General features: G+C 38.1%; 1 protein-coding gene across 4 annotated transcripts in view; it reads left to right on the top strand.

Annotated features, from left to right (window-relative positions):
• Window positions 1–25,961, top strand: part of cacna1g (calcium channel, voltage-dependent, T type, alpha 1G subunit) — a 405,931-nt gene that overhangs the window by 297,388 nt on the left and 82,582 nt on the right. For all 4 annotated transcript variants that reach the window (XR_009389430.1, XM_059324455.1, XM_059324456.1 and 1 more), the window contains exons 21-23: window positions 2,431–2,548; window positions 12,789–12,857; window positions 18,184–18,368. Coding sequence is in view for 3 of the 4 variants with exons in the window: in XM_059324455.1 (XP_059180438.1) it covers window positions 2,431–2,548; window positions 12,789–12,857; window positions 18,184–18,368 (372 nt within the window). In the remaining variant the exon portion in view is untranslated. The remainder of the gene's footprint in view (window positions 1–2,430; window positions 2,549–12,788; window positions 12,858–18,183; window positions 18,369–25,961) is intronic.

Raw genomic sequence — 25,961 nt, 5'->3', positions numbered from 1 at the left:
TTGACATCAGCTTAAAGCCAAGAGTAGAAATTTGGTTAGTATGAACATCTAGCAATAGAGATTATATATATGAAAGAATAAACATGAAGAAAAGCATGATAGGTCCCCTTTAAGAGACGGTTGACTCTGTTAAAATCAGCAAACATATTGAAGAAAAGCGTCAAAATAAATAGGTTTGCATTTTTAAATTATAGAATTTTTAAGTGAGTTTTGTTTGGACACACTTAGTGACCTTTCAAAAGTATAAAACTAACTGTGATCAATATTTAAATCAATTATGTCAACTGTCATTTAGAAGGACTTGAGGCACTGATATCAGAAAAGGTCAGTAAATATAATCAGGGGGTAAAAGCAAACACAAAATCTCTTTTTATGAAGATCAATGATCTGTCAAATCCCAGGTCTGACAGAAAGGTGGTTTTGCTCTAGGATTGAGTGTGTGGTGACAGTTTTGTCTTGTGGTTTTTGGTGTGTGTTGTCAGTCTTAGGGGACCATGAGGATAAGGATGAATTATTCAGCATCAAGTATCTGACATGCAGATATCAAAGAGGAATTATCTCATCCAGTCTGTGTACAGTATGCATAAAGATCAAATTGTCAGATGACTCAGACGCATGCATAGAGATTCAGCAAATGTTGACACATCGGTGTCTGCATTGCCAAATAAAGCCAAAAATCCAGATCTGAGACTTGCAGTATTGTACACCGATATGAGCCATCAAAGCGGATTTGATGCACTGTATAATCCCTTCCGCTGCCATATATAACAAGCGTTTCCTCATTCTTTCTCTCTGTTGTCGTAACTCAAAGCCAGGGAACCGTCTCATGTCGGATAATGAAAGTCAGACATAATTAATGACTTCTAATTCTACAGCGGTTCATTACAGAGTTACTGTATGTGAGACAAGCTCTTTTAAACTGAATGAGAATCTTTCATTAAGTGTAGACAGTGCTTCAGTTAATCTCCTTTGTTTAGAAATGTCATATTATGTAATGTTTTATACAATATACATGCTGGACAGGTTCCATTTCATGCTACTTTATACTTATCCCTTTGATGCACGACATATCGACAACCCTTCTAATGCACATGGGTCAAAAATGACCTGCATTCATTTCCCGTGTTGTTTCATGCTGGCTGTGTGTTTCTTTGCTCTATCTTTTAAAATCAATTTATTTTATGATTGAATTGTCCAAGTATTCTTTGAATCCATTTTTCCTTTCATAATTTATGAACATTTTTTATTTTTTTATTATTACATGCATTTTACACACATGGGTCAAAAATGACTCATTCATCCAAATTTGATTTAAAATTAGAATTAGTAATAGTAATTTGTTTAAAATAGTTACTTTAGCAGTAAGAGGGGCCAAACACTCACATATATTTAATATATTTAACATGTTTTCTATCATTTTGTCACACATACAGTGTATCTGGAAGGTATTCACAGTACTTCACTTTTTCCACATTTTGTTATGTTACAGCCTTATTCCAAAATTGATTCAATTCATTTTTCCTTAAAATTATACACACAATACCCCATAATGAATTTTTTTTACCCATGTTGTGCATTAGAAGCGTAGTGATACAAAAAGGGGTTTATTCAAAAAGTAAGAAATGAAAACAAAAAATTAGGATGTATGATGATCAAAAATAAGTTGATTGAGGAAAACCTGCAATACTGAATGATGAAATTAATTTATTACAAAGATATAGAAAATAGAAACTCAGTTGGGTCACTTTAGACCCATGTTGTGCATCAAAGGGTTAAAGTGGTGGAATGTAACTAAAAAAAATGTACATCCGTCACTGGTTTGTAGTGGAAGATAAATTTGTTTGTCATCGGCATAAGAGTGATATTGCACATTGTGTTTACTAATGATTTGGCCCAATGGAAGCATACAGACAGAAAACAGCAATGGGCCAAGGATAGAGCCCTGGGGGACACCATATGTTAAAGGGGCCACAAATGATGAGGCATTTCCTAAGATAAATGAGAAGGTTCTGTTTGAAAGATAAGACTATCTTTCAAACTATCATTCTAGGGCTGTGTGCCTAATGCCGACCCATTTCTCAAGCCTGTCAAGTAAAAATAGAGTGATCCATGGTATCAAAAGCAGAGCTGAGATCTAAAAGAATTAAAATTGCACAATCACCAGTGTCAGTAGCAAGTAAAAGGTCGTTAGTTACTTAGAGGAGTGCTGATTCATATAGCATGTGATAGTCTGGAGACCTGTCCGGGGTGTACCCCGCCTCGCCCAATGTCAGCTGGCATTGGATAGAGCCCCCCATGAACCAAGTTAGGATGAGTGGTATGTACATCATACAAAATGGTGCACTTTCTTGTTTTAATGCACACCTGTGTGCCAAGTCAGTTTCAAGTGTCACTAAAGTTTCACATTTCTGTGTGTTTTTTCTCTCTCAGGTTTCGGACCCTGTGCAATAACATCATCACCCACAGGCTGTTTGACCACATTGTGCTGGTCATCATCTTCCTCAACTGCATCACCATCGCCATGGAGAGGCCTGGCATCACCCATGCCGTGAGTCTCAAATCATGTTTAAGAGTGCAAACATGCAATTCCCTCCACACGATATGACTGTTTCCTCTGTAAAGTAAGAGCCAATGAAAAGATACAATCCAAGTGTGCTGTCTTCATACTATTCAATGACGAAAAAAGGAAAAACAAGCTGAAAGAGGAGGAGACAAGCAAAGAAGTGTCCACCCATATACATAGATACACTACTGGTCAAAAGTTTTAGAACACACCAACTTTTCCAGAACTTAATTGAAAATGATGCAGTTTAATGTTTCAGTGTACTCTGAAATGAATGCACATTTGCAACATTTAAAATTCTTTATTGAGCATGATAGTGTTTTGAAAGTAAAAAAAAGATTCAAAATCACATTTTATGTTGGACTAAAGGACTAAAAAAAGACACAAAATGACCAAAAAAAGACACAAAATGACAAAAAAAGACACCAAAAGACACAAAATGACAAAAAAAAAGACACAAAATGACAAAAAAAGACACAAAAAGACACAAAATGACTTACAAAGACATGAAAAGAATTTAAAAAATGGACAAAATAGCCCAAGACTCCATAGAGTTAAATTGTTAACCCATTTCTTGTTCCCTGAAAAAGGCCTACTTGTATAATTCTGAAATGTACATTATTTTTCAGTTTTGGTTAACCTTACCTTTTTTTATTTACCTCTGGCAGTTCACCACTTACCTTTGTACCCTTTCAAGCAGTTCATTTGACTTGAACTGCTTGAATTTCAATAAAAAACTGGAAAAATTGGGGTGTTCTAAAACTTTTGACCGGTACTGTATATAGACTCAGACATTAAAAAGATATATTTGTTTTCAATCAATGATGACAAAACTCACTGACAGCGTAAAAATGTCCAAAAGGAAATTGAGAAAAGAAAGAAAAAGAACCTGTCCAAGTCCAAACATTATGACTGTTCAAACACACACACATACACTGTAAAAAATAAATAAAAAAACTTTTTTTAATATTACGGTAAAATGATTTAGCACTGTTGATTTCATGTTTAAGATTGCCATTTTATTCCATTTTTACCGTATAAATAAATCGTTTTTCCATCAAAAGAAATGCTGTTCTGCCATATAATTGACAAGAAAATACTTGCTAAATACTTGCAATAAATGCTGCATGAATTAAAGATTTTAAAAATTTAAAAAAAATTAAATATTACAGTATATTTCTGTTAGAGATATGGTGTTTAGTACATTTACAAGTGAGAAAAAGTATTTTTTACAAAAAATAAATGCAAAAATGATGACTTGTATATATATTACAGTATATTTTTGTTAGAGATATGGTGTTTAGTACATTTACAAGTGAGAAAAAGTATTTTTTACAAAAAAGAAATGCAAAAAACATGCAAAAAATATATATTACAGTATATTGTCTATTTTACAGTGGAGTAATGTATTTTTTTTTAAACTGTAAAAAAAGAAAACCTGTTTTGGTTAATATATATATTTATGGTGTTTCATTGTTACTGAAACTGAATCAACCCATTTATCATTTTACGGTTTTTACTGTCACGGTTTAGCAGCTTTTCACCGTAAAATCAACAGACATTTTTTACAGTGTACACAATACAGAATGACTGCTACAGTTTGCTCTCTGCAGAGAAAAGGAGTGGAACAACTCCTGTTTGACTGTGAACCAGTAGCTGTGGGTAATTTGTGCAATACCCATGTATCTACTGCACTGCATCATCAACACCATCACCTCCTCAGCTAATGCACCATCCCTTCAAATAGAGCAGGGCTGGCTGAATGCCTTGCAGCAATGCACACACATACAACTAACTCTGTGTCCTATAGCAGCAGAACACAGCCTAGCCGCTCCGTGCATAAACACAATAATTATCCCTGTTTGATTCTTTTTTTTTCCTCACTGAGCGAGGTGTTCCGTGGATGGGCCTAATTGCGGTCTGGTCTCGCCGGAACGCTCCGTTCTGCTTGTTTTGCGACTGAAACACGGAGGAGACAGTGTCGTTTGTAATTGATTCAATTATCTGTGGGCTGGTGTACGTGGCTAATGTCCAGGAAAAGAGATGTTTAACAAATGGAGAGCGCCCCATGGGCAGCCTAGCCTAATCAGGGCAAAAAGATCACACACAGATAAATAAATGGAATGATTTCTTACCTCTTAACTCTACACACACACACACACACACACACACACTGCTGCATTGAGCAAGATTTTTCAGTGATCTGTTAAATTATTGCAATCATGGTAGAGAAATTAAGAATTAGAGCAGTGGTTCTCAACCTTTTTTCAGTCATGTACCCCCTAACCAGTGCAAAGCATTTTTGATTGAAAAAACAAAGACTTAAAAACAGAGCGCTGTGCCATCAGTGTCTGATTTATTAAACGTTCAATCAGTTATTCAAACATTTTAAATGTTAATAACCCATGACTAAATTTATTACAAATATTTCTCATCACTAAAATGTAGTGATTCAAACTAATGTAGTAAAAACAGTGAGCATATAAGCATTTAAAACTATAACTGCTACGCTTCAACCACGACTCCATCTTTGAGTTTTCTAGTGATTGACAGGTGATGCCAGGTGGCTTATGACAGGTTGGGTCCAACCATCCTGGTATGGGGGACACTCTGTATTCTTCCTGGGGTCCTCAAACAGGACACAATTGAAATACATAGTAAAAGCATACAGAGTAACAATTAGAATCTAGAATCTCTGGCAGTTATTCGAAAAAAAACTACAATATTAAATTCAATAATTTACCAAAAAGTGGAATACTGGGAGCCAGTGTAATGACGCTAAGAAAGGAGAAGTTCTATGTTTGTTTGACCCACCCACTCGCTCTTTATACCCAATTCCCCCTTTTATTTGAACTAAACTTGCTCCCAGCTCCACTGATGCTAATGGGGGCAGTTACGCAAGTTGATTCCAAATAACAACACCGACTCTTGGTTTCACATGTGACACAAATAGTGGTCTCCTGGGTCATAGTCCAGCAGGTGTTTGATCCGTCCACCCACTCTAAATGGACATTTGTGTTATTAATATTCTGTCCATTGCTCAGAAAGTCTAATAATGGCCAGTTTCCATTGGAGCCTGTTGAGTTTCATACAGATGTTAAGCAGTTCCCTGTGTATCCGTATGTGAGTGACAACGGGCTGAATTAACATCACTTCTTCATTTAATAATACTTTCACTAAAGGGTGCCACTAACGGACAAACGCAAATGTCGTCTCGCACACACATACAGTACAGGCCAAAAGTTTGGACACACCTTCTCATTCAATGCGTTTTTCTTTATTTTCATGACTATTTACATTGTAGATTCTCACTGAAGGCATCAAAACTATGAATAAACACATATGGAATTATGTACTTAACAAAAAAGTGTGAAATAACTGAAAACATGTCTTGTATTTTAGATTCCTCAAAGTAACCCACCTTTGCTTACTAGAATATAAAACATGTTTTCAGTTATTTCACACTTTTTTGTTAAGTACATAATTCCACATGTGTTCATTAATAGTTTTGATGAATTTACAATGTCAATAGTCATGAAAATAAAGGAAACGCATTGAATGAGAATGTGTGTCCAAACTTTTGGCCTGTACTGTATGTAAGTACAAAATATTTAAATGCGCAAAGTCCACCACAGCTGGCAAACTAACATTCTGATCAGAAACAGTATTTTCACATGCAAACACATTCTGTTTCCTTCCTGCCGTGGCCATCGTGTCCACTCTGCACCCTGAGGCCAATTTTGAAATGAGATGGAAATATTTGATACGGCAAGGACCTCGAAACAAGAGAACGAGCAGTCATTACAATTTTGAGCTGTGATGCTTATTGCTGCAGATCTCATTCGCCCCGATGGTCATTGCATGATGCTGTTTGTTTGTCTGTGTGGGTTGTGTTGAATTAATGAAGACGATTGCGAATCGATTTCCACTCACTGATTCTGTTTTGGCTGCGTAACAAGCAGACATGTTTAATTTATCAGTCCGCTGCGTCTCTTGTGAAGTACCTGCTTTATAACACCATGCACTGCAAAAAAGGTGTGTCTAAAAACAAGATAAAAACACTAAATCTGAGGGAAATTATCTTGCTGCATGGACAGATAATTGCACTAGACAAGATTTCTTAAATTAAGATGATTAAATCTAGAAATAAGCATGTTGAACACTTAAAATAAGAAATTAACTCTTAAAACAAGATAAATTATATAACACTTCATCGCTGCTTGCAGCTTTTAATTTATCTTGTTTTAAGAGTTAATTTCTTATTTGAAGTGTACAACATGCTTATTTCTAGATTTAACAATCTTAATTTAACTCTTAAAACAAAATTAATTAAAGCTGCAAGCAGTGATTTAGTGTTATATAATTGGTCTTATTTTAAGAGTTAATTTCTTATTTTAAGTGTTCAACGTGCTTATTTTTAGATTTAAAAAGAAGAAATCTTGTCAAGTGAAATTATCTGTCCATGCAGCAAGATCGTTTCCCTCAGATTTACACTTTTTTGCAGTGTGCTGCCAGCCTGATAGAAGACATATGTCATATTCTGTAAATAGAAATTTAGTCAATTTAGTTATAGAAGTAATGTGTTTTAGTCTCAACATTTTAGTGTGGAATGCAGACTGAATAATTAGTTTATTGGCCTGGAAGTTATGTCACACACTTTGAATTTGGCTTGCAGTCCACTGCTGTTTTGGTTTGGTGCTAGAGGTTGCCTGGATACTGTCTTCCTGTTGCTCAGTGGAAATGATTGAGGATGATTATACCACCTATTATGATTTATTATTCCTAATTGAGCTAGGGGACAATACATCACTGTCTAGAGTTCTAAATTGAATTATATCAGCATCAACAGTATTAAAGAGAATCAATCTAAGTTTTCTGCTTCCACGTCATCAGCTCCACACAATATGGAGACAGAGAGATGGCGCTACACGCTGGATTGTGATGAAAGCTTTCCAGGAGGTGTGGGTCTTGTTTTCTGTTGCTGAGGATGACAGAAGGAAATGTTTCAAATTGCAAAATTAACCCTTTGATGCAAAACATATTAACACCCCTTCTAATGCACAACATGGGTCAAAAATAACCCGCATTCATTCCCCATGTTATTTAATGCTGCTGTGTGTTTCTGTGCTCTATCTTTTGATATCAACTTATTTTTTGTTTGAATATTCCAAGTATTCTTTAAATATCTTGTTGATAACGACACATCATTATTTCCATTTTGCTTCTCATACTTTATGAAGAAAAAACGTTTTTGTATTATTACATAGCTAACTTCTTGGCTAAGTAGCTTGCTAAGCTAACTGCTTAGCTAACTACTTGGCTAAGTAGCTTCCTAAGCTAACTATTTAGCCAAGAAGTTAGCTAAGCAGCTAGCTTAGCAAGCAACTTAGCCAAGAAGTTAGCTAAGCAGTTAGCTTAGCAAGCTACTTAGCCAAGAAGTAAGCTAAGCAATTAGCTTAGCAAGCTACTTAGCCAAGAAGTTAGCTTAGCAGTTAGCTTAGCAAGCTACTTAGCCAAGAAGTTAGCTAAGCAGTTAGCTTAGCAAGCTACTTAGCTAAAAAATGGGTATGGGTAATTTTTCACCCATGTTGTGCATTAGAGTAGTGACACAAAAATGGGATTTTATGAAAAAATGAATAAAGGAAAACATAAAAATTAGGATGTATGATGATCAAAAACAAACTTATTGAGGAAAACCTGGAATACTGAATGATGAAAATAATTTATTGCAAAAATATAGAACATAATAACTCTGTCGGGTCACTTTTGACCCATGTTGTGCATCAAAAGGTTTTGCTGCATTGAGCAATATTTTACAGTAATCTGTTTAATTCCTAATTTCTCTATAATGATCGCAATAATTTGAGAGACATTCTATCTCTCCAGTGTACAATGCCTTTGTAGATGAATAAGTATTGCGTATTGTTTTCACTGGCTTAACGAAGCAAAGTCACTGCTGGTCCCTGCCATTACGTTGGGCATTATCTCAAACCAGGCCGAGCTGGAATGAGCTGCTCAGTCTGAGGGCTTGTGGTTCCCTGAGTTGTGGTGCAACACACTGGATGCCAGGCGTTGAACCGGGAATAACACCACCACAATTACACATGAGGAATGAGAGGGAGGCAGGAGGGAAGTGTTTAACTGCTTTTAAAGGGAGTCTTGAATTATTATCACTGCTTGTTTCTTTCAAGCTTTAACCTCTTTTTATTTCTTTCAAGCTTTAACCTCTTTTTATTTATCATTTCAGTTAGCGACGCGTACTTAGCCTGCTAGAGGGCAAATTGTCCGTTTTTTTACATTATTTATTTTATCATTTCAGTCGGTCATGACAAAAGTGGGGGTCATCCCGATGTTCCCCGGGACATATATTTTAGGAAAAAAGGTCCTATATGTTCCCTGTTTTTCCCCAGAAAGGTCCTATGTTCCCTGTTTTTCCCAAAAAAGGGTCCTATGTTCCCTGTTTTTCCCAAAAAAGGATCCTATGTTCCCTGTTTTTCCCAAAAAAGGGTCTTTGTTCCCTGTTTTTCCCAAAAAAGGTCCTATGTTCCCTGTTTTTCCCAAAAAAAGGGTCCTATGTTCCCTGTTTTTCCCAAAAAGGGTCCTATGTTACCCGTTTTTCCCAAAAAGGTCCTATGTTCCCTGTTTTTCCCAAAAAGGGTCCTATGTTCCCCGTTTCCCAAAAAGGGTCCTATGTTCCCCGTTTTCCCAAAAAAGGGTCCTATGTTCCCTGTTTTTCCCCCAAAAGGGTCCTATGTTCCCTGATTTTCCCAAAAAAGGGTCCTATGTTCCCTGTTTTTCCCCAAAAAGGGTCCTATGTTCCCTGTTTTTCCCAAAAAGGGTCCTATGTTCCCCGTTTTTCCCAAAAAGGGTCCTATGTTCCCCTCTAGCAATACATACCGGGAAGCATCCCCTAAAATAGCAACTGCTAGCTGCATACAATATTAAGCTAGCATACTGTTTACATTTACAGAGCTAAAGCTAACAGCTCGTTTGAGAAAATTCTGATTTAGTGTTTAATTATTAATTTGGACCTTTATAAAAATCATATTTTTCAATTCAATTTGTGAACCATACCTTTATGGAAGTATTAGGGTAGCGTTAACATTAACAATGACACTGTGCTTAATTTTTGCAGGTTAGCTAGCTTAAATGGAGCCAGTAATTTACATGTTTTGTTTTTTATAGTTTAAGTCAAAATCAGCCAAACATAACAAAATGTTGGAGAAAATTCTCATCTTGTTTAACATTGTTCCGTTACATATTTTTGTTTAAAAAATCATAAATAAAGAAAATAGGGGTTGATATTGTGCTTTATATTTGCAGGCTAAAATGGCAATAACATGGTTTGTTACATTCTTTTACATAAACATTATTTTTTTGTACTTAGCTGCAGGTTAGCTAGCTTAAATGGCGCCAGTAATTTACATGCATTTTTTTTGTTTTAGTTTAAGTCAAAATCAGCCAAACATAACAAAATGTTGGAGAAAATTCTCATCTTGTTTAACATTGTTCAGTTACATATTCGCCCAATGTCAGCTGGGATCAGGGCCGGCTCTAGGCATAGGCGACGTAGGCGGTCGCCTAGAGCGCCATCTGCTGGAGGGGCGTCGCCAGTCACCCTCAAGGGAGAAAAAAAAAAAACAATAATAATTTTCGATGCCCATTGTCGCCCCTTGCTTTGTGTTCTGTCTTGAAAATAATAAATATTAACAATATAAAGAGACAGATAAACAATGACATTTTGTCACTTGTGGTGCTGAGTCACGTGACGTGTGGTCATTGCCTTGCCCCCCTTTAGACGGTCAGATCACTGTCAGAGGTCAGGTCACGTCAAGTGACAGACAGGCTATGTTTTGATATATTTTGAAAAATGAAACGGCCGTCAAAGCTCTCCGGTGTGCAGTATCGAAAGAGAAGAAAAGAAGAGAAGGAGAAGAAGTCCCAAACTTTTTTTAAATGCCTTTTTGTGTGAAGACGTTTAATTTGTATTAGCTTGCTAGCTAGGTTGAAATAAAGCAATGCTAGCTGAACACAGTTAAGCACATTTTCGCAGGATTTGCACTAACTTTGTTAGCGGCCTCCAGCTGTGCTTCTTTGAGAATTTACTTGTAAGTTAATAATTATATAGACAGACAGTTGTGTTGTATAGCCTGGCTGGCACCATGGGCAAACAAAAACGGGAGTTCCACCCTCCGTGAAACAGCAAGCGGAGCTGTTCAATACGATTGGATCTCGCCTAGGGCACCAAATGGGCTACAGCCGGCCCTGGCTGGGATCGGATCCAGCCCCCCATGAACCAAGTTAGGATGAGCGGTTAATGACTAAATGTATTTTCACCTCTATCCATCTTACTCTGGTTGCTGTCAAGCCTGGAATTCATAAACCCTTTCAACACCAGCATTCCCAGTGATGTCATGCCTGACATTCCCAGAGACTTCACAAAAACGCTGCGGGACTGCCATCTCTGTGTTTATGTGTGTGTGATTTTGTGTTCCTCGGAGCATGGGTGATGGTAGTCTGAGGCCGTGGGAAAGGCAGCCACCTACACTCACTCACACGCATTACACACACACATCCAGTACACAGACAGTCAGTGGAAGTAGGGTAAATAAGCAGTCAGTGAAGGGATCTTATTCTTTCTAGCTTGCTTGTTTTTTCTCCTCAGTCCTTGTTTAGCTCAGTAAATAGGATCCCATCCTCCCCTACATGCACACACGCCACTGAGCCATGCAGCCGCAGGCAACAGGGAGCAACCTGGTCTCACAGGAATCCGTGAAATAGCCACGGATTTGCTCAACTCAAAATCTGTGGAATATTTATTTATTTTTTATTTTATTTTATTTGCACAGTTAGAATTACATAAAATGACAAAGATAACATATAATGTAAAGTGCAGGGAGAGGCAGAAAACCCAGATGGGCTTATTTATTTAAAGCCTCCACCTAAAATTTCATTAGAAAGTAATAAACTGATAATAGAAAAAAACAAATGTATAACATCAACAAGTTATAATGACAATAACAAAAACAATTAAAAACAAAAATGAACATGTTAAAAAAGTATATTTGTGTGTGAACTAGAATTTCAAAACAACAGTTAAATGAGCTTTCAGACATCTTTTGAAGCATTTTACAGAGATGGAGTCCCTCGCCACGGAATCACTCAAATTTCCGTGAAACTGACACGGATTTCGCTACAATGCAAGTTAATGGGAAGTCATATCCTGTGGCTATTCCAACATACAAAGTGATTATGTACATTCAGTGAGTGAATATTTAGAAAATAAAACATATATTTTTCTCGCTAGAAATGTGATCAAAATCCGTTTTTATGCAGAAACTAAGTCAAAATATTGATTTTTTCACTTAAAATGAGAGAACTGTCCGCCATGTTTTTTGTTCTGACCGCTGGGAACCTTAAAAGTCACGTGACTTGGAACAAACCAATAGGAAAAAATATCCATGGAATAGCCACGGGATATGACTTCCCATTAACTTGCATTGTAGCGAAATCCGTGTCAATTTCACGGAAATTTGAGTTATTCCGGGGCTAATCCAAGGATTTTGAGTTAAGCGAATCCGTGGCTATTTCACGGATCCCTGTGAGACCAGGTTCCAGGGAGGAATGGAGTCAGTAATGTGCGCATAGATGGAGATCTAATAGCTCAATCCTGATGGTATTTTGTTGCATGCACGCTCCCAAAACAAAATAATGGTGCTTGTTTCCTGAACTGACTTTTTATTTCTGATGAAAAGAAATTTGAATGTACTTGCACTTGTCAAATTCAGCCTAAAGCACTAGACACAACAAGTGATCCACAGGTGATAAAAGGCCACTTAATCCCAATGCAATTATTTTTGGGGGGAATTATCATAACAAGTTTATTTGTACTACGCAAAACTGAAAGTGACATTGTCACATTTTTTCCATTAAAGATTTTAGGCCAATAGATTAGATGCCTCGTGTGAATTTTCCTGCAGTGCTAATAAATAGTAAACTTTGTAATTGCCTGCCAGCCATCATTAGCGAGTGCAACAGAGATGTTTGCACAAACATGTTTTCAGATAGTGTGCAGGGAAAATAGCTCCCTCATACATAATTCAGATCAATTTAGAAGCAGACAAAGAACAAACTCGGTAGAAAAACATGTTCAGAACAAAAATGTGAATTTAAAATCATTAGCATGTACCGCCACTCAACCAGGTCTCTTCTTTTCTTCCTGCAGGAGCGGTTCTTCCTCAAGTTGTCAAACTACATCTTCACAGCCATCTTTGTTGCTGAGATGACTATAAAGGTGAGACACTCCAGATTTCCACACATTAGTTTGTAAACTATTTTTGTAAGAGTTTCATTGGTTTACTTTGTAAATACCAATTCATATTTTGTGAGAGATTTTAGTCAATTTAGCCATTAAATCATGGGGCGATGGCATCCCATCACATATCGATTGGCTGATATGTGTGATATGAGGTGATCGGAAAATGTTTTCTTACAGAGCATATAATGGAGAAAACAATAGTTGGGGTGGTTTCATATTACTATTTTTAAATTTGTATTTATCAAAATGGTCAGCAATTGACTAATATTGAACATACAGTACTGTAGATTGTTTTTTTAACATTATATAAAATGTATAATAATGTCTAAAGTTCTTAAAAGTAGTTTGTTAAATAAAGTAGAGCTGCAACAATTATTCGATTAATCGAACAATAATCGATTTTTAAATTAATCGTCAACTATTTTGATAATCGAATAATTGGTTTGGGCTTTTTTTTAAAGACAAAAGTCAAAATTCTCTGATTTCAGCTTCTACAATGTGAATATTTCTGGTTTCTTTGTTGCTTTATGACAATAAACTGAATATCTCTTTGGTTTGTGGACAAAACAAGAGATTTGAGGACGTCATCTTGTGGTTTGGGAAACTTTTCAACATTTTGTTGACCAAACCACTAATCGATTAATCGTTTAAATAATCGACAGATTAATCGATAATGAAAATTATCATTAGTTGCAGCCCTAAAACAAAGCAACCTTTTGAATACCTTTTGCAGAGTCAAATAAAATTCAATATTGCATATTGATAATCAGTGAATTTTTCCCGAACTTAAATCTTTATTATTGTGGATTCCAATCCTTTTTTTGGCAAGACCTTGTTCAGGACCTATCTCCTGTACAGTGAGCTATCCTAACCTTAACTACAACTCTACAATGTCATTCATCAGACGCTTTTATCCATAGCGACATACAAATGAGAGTAATACAACACAAACAAAGTTTGAGTCCATTAGGACAGGTCAGTGGTCAGTGTAGATCAAGAGTGAAGGTCTTCAGTATTTTCTTAAAGATTGACAAGGAGGTTTATTGTTTATTGTTTTATTTGGATCCTTATTATCTGCAGCACAACTGCAGCTATTCTACCTGAGGTCCGTCATATAATAAACAGTACATACATACAACTTAAATTAAAACAAACTGAAAGAGTTAACAATGGGAATAGTGAAGAAAAAAGAAACAAAAGAAAAGAAAACCAAAAATAAAACCAAGAATATAAAGGATAGCAAAGCTTCAAAATCTTTCAGACATTCTTTACATTTTATACATTTAATACACTATAGCTTTATTCATTACGTAGCAGTTAATATACCTTACTAACATATTATTCTATATTTTTAATAGTAAATGAATAGCAATAATTTCCATATATATACATTTAGGAGATGATATTTCATCTGTACATTTAATATCCATTAAAGCTAGATGTTATATATAATTTAATACTATATAGCTGTTACGTAGTAGTTAGTATTCTTTACTGAACCATATTATTCTATATCTTTAATGGAGTCATTTATATAATAATAAGCATATGTATCCATTTAGGGATGTTTTTTCAATAATAATTAAAAGTCTTTTGTGCTACTGGTTTGTTCAAAATGTTTGGGAAGTAGGTTCCAAGCAGTCATTGCTGTTCTTTTACTGAAGTTTATCTTTATTATTGGTAGTGAGAACTTTCCGCTGGCTGCATGTCTAGTCGTGTAGCTCTGATTGTCTGAGCTAAAATGTAGCTTTTTGTATAGAACATATGGAGTTCTGGATATGGAAACATTTCTTACAAATATTAGTAGTGAATCATGTAATCTACTGAAGGACTCCTGAAGTCATTGCCTAACCTCATCCATCCTGCCAACAATGGAAGTGTGATTTAAAATCAGGCCTTAAATCAGTATCAGTCTCATAAATCCCATACTAGTTGGGTTCTAGTACTATGGCCCATTACTACATATGGATATCATTCTAAAAGGTACACATTTTCTTTGCATTCTTCCATGAGGTCATCACTGACTTCTGTTCTTACTCACTTAGTTGTCACTTTTTTTGCCACAAAATATTTGGCAGTTTGTCTCTAGCTTTGAAAGGAACAAGATGAAACATCTGTGTTCACTCACAATGTACAAATTTTGCATAAGATGGAGAAACCCTTACCAGACTCCAAAAACCGGTTAGACACAAAGCCGCAGAGAAAATACAGTCTAGCTGATACCCGCGTGCACTGTAAGCCCCCAAAATACAAATGAAAGAGAGTTAAAAGGGAGGAAGAGAAACAGAGATTGAGACTCCAACAGCCAGTGAACACACACACACACTCAGGGCTGTTTCATAATGCTAAGCGGAGGATTGTCTCGCCAGTATTCAAATGGACCGGCTTTGAATGGAGGTCCATGCAGACGTGGGCAGGAGTGAGCGGAGGCAGAGGGGACGAAAGTTCATGGGTGTCATTCATTCAAAGCCTCTGTCTCTATTTTTGGTCCCAGTGCAATTGGTGGGCTCACTAATGTAGGGCCTGTACACAAAAGCACACAGCTACAAGTTACCATTCATTAACTATGTCACGTTCAGCATCCCCTACGTAACTACGTAGCATACTCTAGAACTTTCACCCAAGAGACCGGCGTTTGTGTCCCCTGTGAGATCAAAATTGTTATTATAAGTTACTTTGTGAGTGAAGTTCAGAACGTTAACTAAGGGCGTTTTCACACCTTAAAGTCTGAACCAAGGTCTGTGTTCTGTTACATTGTATACATTTGGTCCTGTTGGTTTTGGTTTCACACTGCAAAAGGAATAACGGACTTTACGAGACAATTCTACTGGACACGTCATCTCCCTGTGTACTTCCGCGGCTCATTTTGTTTTGGTTACGCTGTAAAAAAAACTTCCTGTCATTGATACGAAGGTCCGAACTATAAAAAAAAGTTGTTTTCACACTGCAAAAGGTTTGGACCTTGGTTTGTTCGGACCTTGGTTCGTTTGGTCCAGACAGAGACCACCTCTTTCGGTTGGACCAAACTTTGGTGCGGACCGTGGCCTGCAGCACCTTTCCCACCTGGAATTTAGGTTCGGATCAAACTGAAAAGTCCTAAAGTCCGGACCAAACAGGCCCCGTTTACACGAGGACTCTTATAGGTGTGAAAGCGCCCTTAAAATAACATTGACTATTGGTTCAACCATGGATCACCTGGGTTAATGTGCCTGTGTCGTTTGGTCCGGACTTTAGGACTTTTCAGTTTGATCCGAACCTAAATTCCAGGTGGGAAAGGTGCCGCGGACCACCAAGAGGTGGTCTCGGTCCGGACCAAACGAACCAAGGTCGGAATCTTTTGCAGTGTGAAAACAACTTTTTTATAGTTCGGACCTTCGTATCAATGAGAGGAAGTTTTTTTTACTTTGCCATAATTGGCAGGATTGCGAGCCGTTTTCTCCTCCTCTCCTGTCGACGGCGATAAAGTTTTCACACGATGAAGAGGCTCATCTTGCGAATACCAAGCACTCTCACGTATTGCTCATTAAGCTGGTGCTGCTGGTAGCAAAAGACCAGCAAAAGTATCACCATAGGTAAAACAACGCAGCGTAACCAAAACAAAATGAGCCGCAGAAGTACACAGGGAGATGACGTGTCCAGTAGAATTGTCTTGTAAAGTCCGTTTTTCCTTTTGCAGTGTGAAACCAAAACCAACAGGACCAAATGTATACAATGTAACAGAACACGGACCTTGGTTCAGACTTTCAGGTGTGAAAACGCCCTAAGTCAAGTAGTTACATAGGTAAACTATTTTATATACAGAAGAAGTTATTTTAACCCCAATTTGTGATGTTTTTCCAACTTAACCAAGTCATTTTGGTGCGTAAACCTAAGCAAATGATTCCTGATCACAACATTAACCATGTGTTTAAAAAAGCCGATGGCAGGTAACGAGACAAAGTCGAGTTGGTGCAAAAAATGAAATAGTTTTATTTCTTTGTCTTTTTGAAACAAATCAAAATAAACAGAAATGCAGCAGGAAAAAGATATTTACAACTATCTGATCATCAACTTCATTATGTCTGCACAGCACCACAGCCCTTCTCTAACTGCCCAGTGGTGCAGCTCTCCCACCATTTAAAGACTACGCCCCTCCCACTGGACCAAATCATCTTTAATGGATTCAATTAAATACTCAAGGTAGTTTGCTCTTAAAAATATGAACAGTCTCTGATGCTCTCAGGTCTTCAGGAGGCTGTTCCACAAACGTGTACCACAGTGAGAAAACGACGCCTCACTGTAGGTTTTTGTTCTAACTTTTGGTTTTATTAAGAGGCCACTCCCAGAAGACCTGGCGGTCCTCGAGGGTTCATGGGATAAGAGTAAACCAGATAAATAGGCTGGACTAAGACCATTAAGAGATTTATAAACCAGTAAAAGAATCTTTAAATTGATTCTTCAAATAAGTGTAATATGAGCTCTTTCTGATCTTTGTCAACAGACGAGCAGCTGAATTTTGTAATAACTGTAATCGATCTCATTTTTTGTTTGGTAGACCAGAAAGTAGAGGATTACAATAGTCAATTGGTAAATGGATGGTGGTGTGGGGTGCTGGTGTGGTGTGTCACCAGTGGCAGGGGAAACTGTCACATTGACGCACAATATAATCACCTCAAATTTTTTAGGTATAACAGTTAAATGCACTTTGTTCCATTGCTGAATTGAGCATAGTGAAGCATCAGTAGAAGCTATCTGGACTGTCACAGAGACCTGTCTTTCCTCATAAAGTTTGCTCAGTATACTGTTATGCATTCATTAGCATCAGCTAATGTAAATTATCTTGTTTCCATCTCCCCCATTTCTTGCTCTCTCACCTCTTCAGTTACAATAGGTGTTAAGAAATGCATGAAGCAAAAATAGCTGTCATGGCCTGATTTAATAAGTTTCAGCCACATAAAAAAAGTCAACCAGCCTCTGTTATTTTCTGGAATGCAAATTGCTTTATGGGCAGAATAAACGATGAGCGGACCATATAGAATTAGAAATGAGGCTTGCAGCTTTCATGCCAAGTTCCAAGAAACAATTGCCCTGCAAAATCAATAAGCGTTGTGTATAGGAACAAAAGTATTGATTCAGAATGGAATCAAAACATTTGTATATATTTTATGCCACTTATTTATATTTAGTTTTAAATATACCTCGACCATATTGATACCGCAGCAGTTTATCCTTTGTGTTATCTGCTGACAGTAACAGAATCAGAGCCATGAAATCATGTGCAGGATAAATCATGTCCCGTCCTTTCTGTCTTGTTTGTGTCCAGATTGTAGCTTTGGGCTGGTGTTTCGGGGATAAGGCCTACCTGAGGAGCAGCTGGAACATCCTGGATGGGATGTTGGTGATGATCTCCGTTATCGACATCCTGGTGTCTCTCATCTCTACTTCTGGCACCAAGATCCTGGGCATGCTGCGAGTGCTGAGGCTGCTGAGGACCCTGAGGCCACTGCGGTAAGTGGCTCTCCCAGGGACACTGGAATTTATAGACAAACAAACACACTGAGGAAACAGACTGCCACTTCTCAAACTGTTGCAACCTGGTCTCACAGAAATCCGTGAAATAGCCACGGATTTCGCTTAACTTAAAATCCGTGGAATAGCCACGGAATCGCTCAAATTTCCGTGAAACTGACACGGATTTCGCTACAATGCAAGTTAATGACAGTCATATCCCGTGGCTATTGGTTTGTTCCAAGTCACGTGACTTTCAAGGTCCCAGCAGTCAGAACAAAAAACATGGCGGACAGTTCTCTTATTTTTAGTGAAAAATCAATATTTTGACTTAGTTTCTGCATAAAAATGGATTTTGATCACATTTCTAGCGAGAAATATATGTTTTATTTTCTAAATCTTCACTCAGTGAAATGTACATAATCACTTTGTGGTGAAGATCTCGCCAGAAAAATATGACTGTCATTAACTTGCATTGTAGCGAAATCCGTGTCAGTTTCACGGAAATTTGAACGATTCCGTGGCTATTCCACGGATTTTGAGTTAAGCGAAATCCGTGGCTATTTTACGGATTTCTGTGAGATCATGTTGAACTGTTGATAGCAATCATAAAATAAAGTCCTTTCATACAACACTTAAACAAATCAATTCACCTTGTTTTTCATGATATCAAGGGTGAAGCCATTGTATTGAATTCAACTGAGAGGGAAAGCTAGTGAGCCATACAAAGCTACGATATCAGATTGTGTAATTTGTTCAGTAAGGGGGTGTTACAACTGGATAATGAGGAGACAGCAATTAAAACAACCTTATGACCATAAAGTAAGGAGTGTATGAGCTGAATTAGAAACTGAATTATTTATATTTGAATTGCTTAACTTGAATAATTGCATCAAAAAACTGAATTGGAATCACATAATTTGAATTTTGTATTGTTCAATTTGAATGATTGCATTGAAAAACTGAATCGACATTGTAATTTGAAATTTAATTTGTTAGTTTGGAACTGAACATTCAGTTCTCACAATTCAAATTTAGTTCGCAAAATTCAAATTCAATTTTCTGTGACGAACACCCGGGTAGTTGAGGCAGAGCAATCGAGCACAGATACAGAGCGCCTCTTCAGCCAATCAGCACCTCCGTTTTCTTTTGTAACATTTGTTGCCACCCGGTTGCCATAGCGCCTCTTTGACCAATCCATGGTCAAGCCAGTCTAACTTCTTTCTATGTTTCGTGGCGAGTGGCAACAAATGTTACAAAAGAAACTGGAGGTGCTGTATATCTGTGCTCGATTGCTCTGCCTCAACTAACCGGATGTTCGTGGCAGAAAATTAAGATTGAACTTTGCGAACTGAATTTTAATTGTGAGAACTGAATGTGAAAAAGGCTGCAGTTTTGGGAAATTAAGGCTACAAAAGCACTGATCTAAGTTTAGGGAAAGAAACTTCTTGGTGAGGCGTTATAAAAGACAGTTTAAACAGTAAATAATGTACGTAAATGCCGGAAGTGAAGTAGCTAAGAGGTTCACTTAAGTAACTTAAAAAAACACAAGTTAGGTAAAAAGTCTTTTTTTATCATAACAGAGAAAGCACTGAACCCAAAAGCATGAATCAGAGTGTCCAAAAACAAAGTTAATTCAAAGCTGCAAACAACTTCAGCAATCAAAAGATAACTAAACTGAGAGGGGGGCCAAAAAATGGTCTAGCAGAAGACACAGGCAAGACTCTGGCAAGACACTCCATGTATCACACAGCAGCTTCTTTTATCCTTAACTCATCCTTATCCTCCGTACCCCAACATAAAAAAATAAGTTTTGTCTTGTTTTCTTGTGGGACTACAACTTCCATTTTGCTGTTCAACCATGTGTCATAGAATGAATAAATGAATTAACATGAATAAATGATATTTGAATCTTAAATCTAGCTAGCTACAGGGAGTTGATGAGAAAGTGACGAAGTTAGATGACGAAAGGCGGAAGGGAGAACTATTAAAAGTTAGTGGGGTGGAATGAGGTAAATAGTTGGATATCCTTTGTGGGAAATATTATAACTAACCCCATAATAAGCTTTGTCTTAGCTCTGACATGTACCACTTTGTGGTGTGTGTGTGTGTGTGTGTGTGTGTGTGTGTGTGTGTAAGCATCTATTTTGGTTTGTGTTCATATGTGTGTTCTTGTCAGTGTACGCAGTTATGTTTATTTGAGCGGAAATAAGGCGGAAATCAACAATTTGGATACTGTATTTATATTTACATCTCCAAATTTGTGTGTGCGGGTAGAGGGACATGAAGAATGTGTCTTTGTGTGTGTGTGTGTGTGTGTGTGCTCTGTTTTAGCCTCACTGTATGTTCACGTGTGTGCCATTTGCATGTGTGTGGCAACATGCTTGACTTGGCTCACAGCCGCATGCTTGGTGTTTCATCTCGTGAAGGGGAGCTCTCCTGAATATTTATCACAGTTCTCAGGAAGAGCACAAAAATCAAATATTCATTTTCTTCCTGCCAAATTTACCCACTAAACACAACTGATCTTTCCTGTCTTCTTTCTGCTTTTAGAAGTTTCACCTTTGACATGAAAGTGACATATTTTGCAGAGACTTCTTGCACTCTCTGCCTTCAAACTATTGCTTTCTTCTTTAAATTCAACATTTGTCAGTGAACTAGGTCTGAACTTGTAAGTGTTTCACATTATGTTTGTGTGTATTTCACGGATTAATCCAAATCCATTTTTATGCAGAAACTAAGTCAAAATATTGATTTTTTTCACTAAAAATGAGAGAAATGTCCACCGTGTTTTTTGTTCTGACCGCCGGAACCTTGAAAGTCACGTGACTTGGACACAAATCAATAGGAAAAAATATCCATGGAATAGCCACGGGATTTGACTGTCATTAACTTGCATTGTAGCGAAATCCATGTCAGTTTCACAGATTTTAAGTTAGGCAAATCTGTGGCTATTTCACGGATTCCTGTGAGACCAGGTTGGCACATATCTACATATCACGGCTCGCGGTACAAAGGCACATTCTAAAAATAGCGCACACGTATGGTCTGCGGTTGTAAAAAGTCTGCAGTTTCTGTGGATTTATGTTGTAAAACCACTGACCTAGGTTTAGGACAGGGGCGGCTGTGGCTCAGTTGGGAGAGTTGGTTGGCCCCCAACCGAAGGGTTGGTGGTTCGATCCCTGACCATCGCAGCCTACATGTCGAAGTATCCTTGAGCAAGATACTGAACCCCAAATTGCTCTCGATGTGCTGTGTTCATCGGTGTGTGAATGAATTCCCAATGGTGGCAGGTGGGACCGTTTAGGTTGGGGGCCAACCAACTCTCCTAACTGAGCCACAGCCCCCTGTAACTTACGGGTTTGTAAACGTAACTTACATTTTTTTAAAGTAACTTGCGGTAGTCATGTACCCTTTTAACTACTTCGCTTCCGGCATTTACGTACATTTATTTACTGTTTAAACTGTTTTTGTTATAACGCCTTACCAGGAAGTTGTTTGCCTTAAATGTAGATCAGTGGTTTTATAACATAAATCCACAGAAACTTCAACCTTTTTTACAACCGCCAAACATGGTTATACATACGTTTATGTATAATGATGTGTGTGCTATTTTTAAAATGCGCGGCTGTACCGCGAGCCTTGAAACGTGAGCTGTGATACATACATGTGTCGAAATGGGAGGTACTGACACACGACTTATTCTGTCTTGTAGGTTGGATAACTTGTTGTCCAAAGATAGCAAGATGTGCAGCTTGCACTGCAAAAAAAGAAAAGTTGGTTGAACTCAAATTTTCAAGGCAACAAACTTCGATAAAATTTTAAGTTGGACAATTAAACTAAATATTTTAAGTTTTGTTTTTGAGTTTGCTCAACTCTGAATTCAGATTTTTGTCAACTCAACTGTAAGTTGTACTAACTTATAATTTTACATTGTAATAACTTTTAATCCTTCCTAATGCTAACTTCTGCAATGTTCTGAATTGGCACGATTGTAACGCTGCTATGAAATGTCAGCTAATGTTGCGACCACAATTTTGAGTTAGCGTTGATACGCTAATGGCTGCTCTTGTAGCTGTAACAAGCAGCGGCGCTAGCATCAGTTAGCCGCTAGCATCAGTTAGCTGCTAGCTTTCGCTAATGACCGAATTTCACAGATTTCTCGCATTTCACAACAAAGAAAGTTAGCAGTTAGCAGAACTATTGCCCCTTGTTTTGAACCCCAACTTAAAGATATAAGTAACATCAACTCACCAACTTGTTTTTGAGCAGACAACTGGCTTCCTTTGTTGTGCTAACTTACATCATTGCCCTAAATGTCAATAATTTTTTTTAAGTTTTACCACCTTAAATCACTGTTTTAGGCCAAAAAAGTTGGCTTTCTTGCAGTGTGATGTTCTAATGTGCAATCCCCATGGACTCCATTTTCTGCTATCAAATATAGTTTTGCTTCATTTGAAGGACGTGGACTCTTTGTACATTCTTCATACATTTTTAGCTGATGTAAATTTCAAAATCATTACCCAAACTGTTCCTTTAAACATCCATCAACGCTCACAGACTCCTTCCTGGCTCGATCTACCGTCCTTACTGCAGTTCACTCAGCCAACTCATCTGGAATAGATTTTTATGTGAATGTAGAATATGAACAGCATTGATGCTTGGCGTCTAGGCTCTGACCTCCCCACAAAGAAATATCAAGTTCAGCACAGCAGGGAGTAGGGAGTGATGGTAATAACTCCCCCCACCTATAGGTGAACATCGACTCGGAGCCTACAAGTGAGTGGGAGGAGGCTCTATTGAAATGCTATAGGAACAGCAGCAGCAGACTGCATGGCAACAGGAATGGCAGCAAAATAATAAGCCTATACTTCACAGAACATACTCCAACATACTTCACAATGTGCTTTAGTTCGCACTGATTGCAGTTCAAAACCAGCATGCTGATCACTCACAAGTGAAATGTTAATGTGACATTAAAGAGCGCACTTGCTGTCAAACAAGAGGCTTTCTAATTAGATCTGGTGCAACTGTGACAAACTGAGCACTTGAAAAGATTACCTGATTCTAACTGCTGTTGAATCCTCTTATTTAATCCCCAGAGGGCACCCAGGCTGAGGCCGTATTAATGTCGAGTAGGGAAGGTTTTAAAGTCAGATTAGAAAATATGCAGCAATTACAAGCGGAAATTGGACAAATTTCGAGTTTGCGGGGAAATATTCTCGAGAGCAAAGGGCAACCATTTCTCTCAGGAATGAAGTCGTGAGTTTGAGAAAAATGCAAAATGCCAGAGAGAAGTGGGATTATAGGAAGACAGTGTGAAGACTGGAAGAGTGAGTGAACACCAAACAGGAGAGGAAGGGAAAAGAAAGAGAAAAAGAAAGAGGAATAAGCTGGTTGCTTGGCTCTCCACTCAGCTGAGGCAGATGAGTTAAATGGAAGCAATACTGTAAAATCATTTTTTAAGATACTTATTAACTTTCAATCCAATGGAGGAGCACAGCATTAAAGGCTATAGCATATTAAGCCATTAGTGTGCTGCTGTGGGTTTACTATATGGCTTGGTAATAGTGAACTGCAGGTACTTAAAACCCTGTTAAGAGGTAATTCAGTTGGGCCAACATAGAGTGGAATTACTGCTTGGGTTCCAATAAAGCCGTGTTTCTGTTAAGTAGTCAAGTAACATTCATTTGGAGAGAAAAACAATTGTGGAGCTACTGTACAATTGCTTCACAAGCCCAATCTATTTTTTTTATTTTATTTAAGTTGGATCTGTTAGTTACCTGAGATGTATACGCTGGTGAATCAGACTGGTGGTGAACAAAAAGGTGGTAAAAATTCTATAATACACAATTTTGAAATGTCTGCGAATTAGGCTACAGAATGGTCATAGAATATAAGGGCACATCTATGGAGCTAAACAGTGACCGCCCAATTTTTGATCAGCTTCAGGTGCCGACAGTTTATTTACCCCACTGATGATTTAAAAAATCTGCATATCAAGAGTTTTACTTTTGGAACCAATAGAGGTGGGGGAAAAAATCGAAACAGCATAATATTGTGATATTTTATGTGGAAATATTATATTGATTCATGGCCGCCAAGTATTGATATTTAGCGCTCTGGCGGGCCATTAGTATTTTCCCCGTTTTTGCTGTAACGGGTAGCCTGGGTATAGCCATACTGCGTTGCACGCTCGATTTTATTTCGAACTGTCTGGTGTCCATGGCCGATTCTTAGCCCTGTTTATGGTGTCCAATCACAGAACGGGGAGGGACGGCAAGATGATGGCGCATACTATTGGACAGAGGGACGCTTGTAGTTTGCTTACAGATCCAACATGGCTGCAGCAGATGCCAAGCTCTCTTTGGTTCTAGCTGTAGACAGTGTTCTAGATAGTTTAGAACCAATTGATTTTAAAAGAAGAACAACGTTTGGCTTTACACTCTTGTTTTAGCCTTGCTTCTGACAGGATTTGGCCAAAGCCTAATCTACCAACTAGCCCCACTACCGCTCACTGCTGTAACGCTGGTGATCTCGCTACGAGCCGGGGGACAGCGGAGCCCCCAGAGACCCCCAGCAGCTCGTCTATTGACCATAAAATCAGTGGATGTGTGTGGCTGAATGACATGAGGGGGAATAAGGCGTAAAAATAAATAAATAAGAACTGGAGAAGCAAAGCAGCAAGCAACACGCTCTCTCTCTCTCACACACACACACACACACACACACACACACTAACACTGCTGGTAGACTGTGAGCGGCTAGAGTCAGAACATGCTGCAGAAAAACGTTGCAGAAGCAGAATTTAGTATTTTAGTCTCAAAGTAGAGATGGGCTAGTCTGGCTATGTAAACATCAGTCGTCTTCTTCCTCGTTGCTTCCTCATCGAATTTCTGTCGCTCTACATACGTCATCTGGTATAACTGATACAATTGGCTAAGAGCTACATACAGACGCTTTTGATAGACATTCGTAGCGCCCAATAAACAGCTCTGGAGGATCGTAAACCACACCTCCTCTACGGAGAAATGAATAGGTGGTCTCCAGACTATATCTCATTTTTGATATAGTCTGGCGTTAGCCAGGCTATGTAACGGGCTCACTTTTAGGAATATACTGGAGATGCTGGTATCATATGAAACTAGGAGATCTAAGGAATGTTTAGGCTCCATGCGACAGGATATCGTGTCGGGAAGTTGTAGAAATAGCGCTATAGCCTGTTAGCACTGTGCTACTGCGCATCACTGCTGCTGCTCTGTCGCACGTCACTATCATTTCTTCCCACTACCTGCCCACCTCGTTCTGCGACACCAGACTGCACTATGAAAGGGCACGAATATCACGACTTCATGGGATCATTATGAACGCCCTAAGGTGAAAAGCCAGCACAGATCTTTCCGGCAATATAGCGGGACATTTGCGGGACAGCACTATGGAAGGCGCTAATAAGTAAGGGGCTTCACATGCTATGCAACAACTGGTTTGATGTCATGTGACTGTTGGTCTCAGCCAAGTCATTCATGGCTTCCCAGTTGCACCGACGAGCGCAGAATTACATTTTTTCTCCAGGGTGTAGTTAATGCAAAAGCT

Source organism: Centropristis striata, chromosome 21 (genome assembly GCF_030273125.1).
Source record: "Centropristis striata isolate RG_2023a ecotype Rhode Island chromosome 21, C.striata_1.0, whole genome shotgun sequence".
NCBI lineage: Eukaryota > Metazoa > Chordata > Actinopteri > Perciformes > Serranidae > Centropristis > Centropristis striata.
This window is presented reverse-complemented; position numbering and strand designations above follow the sequence as displayed.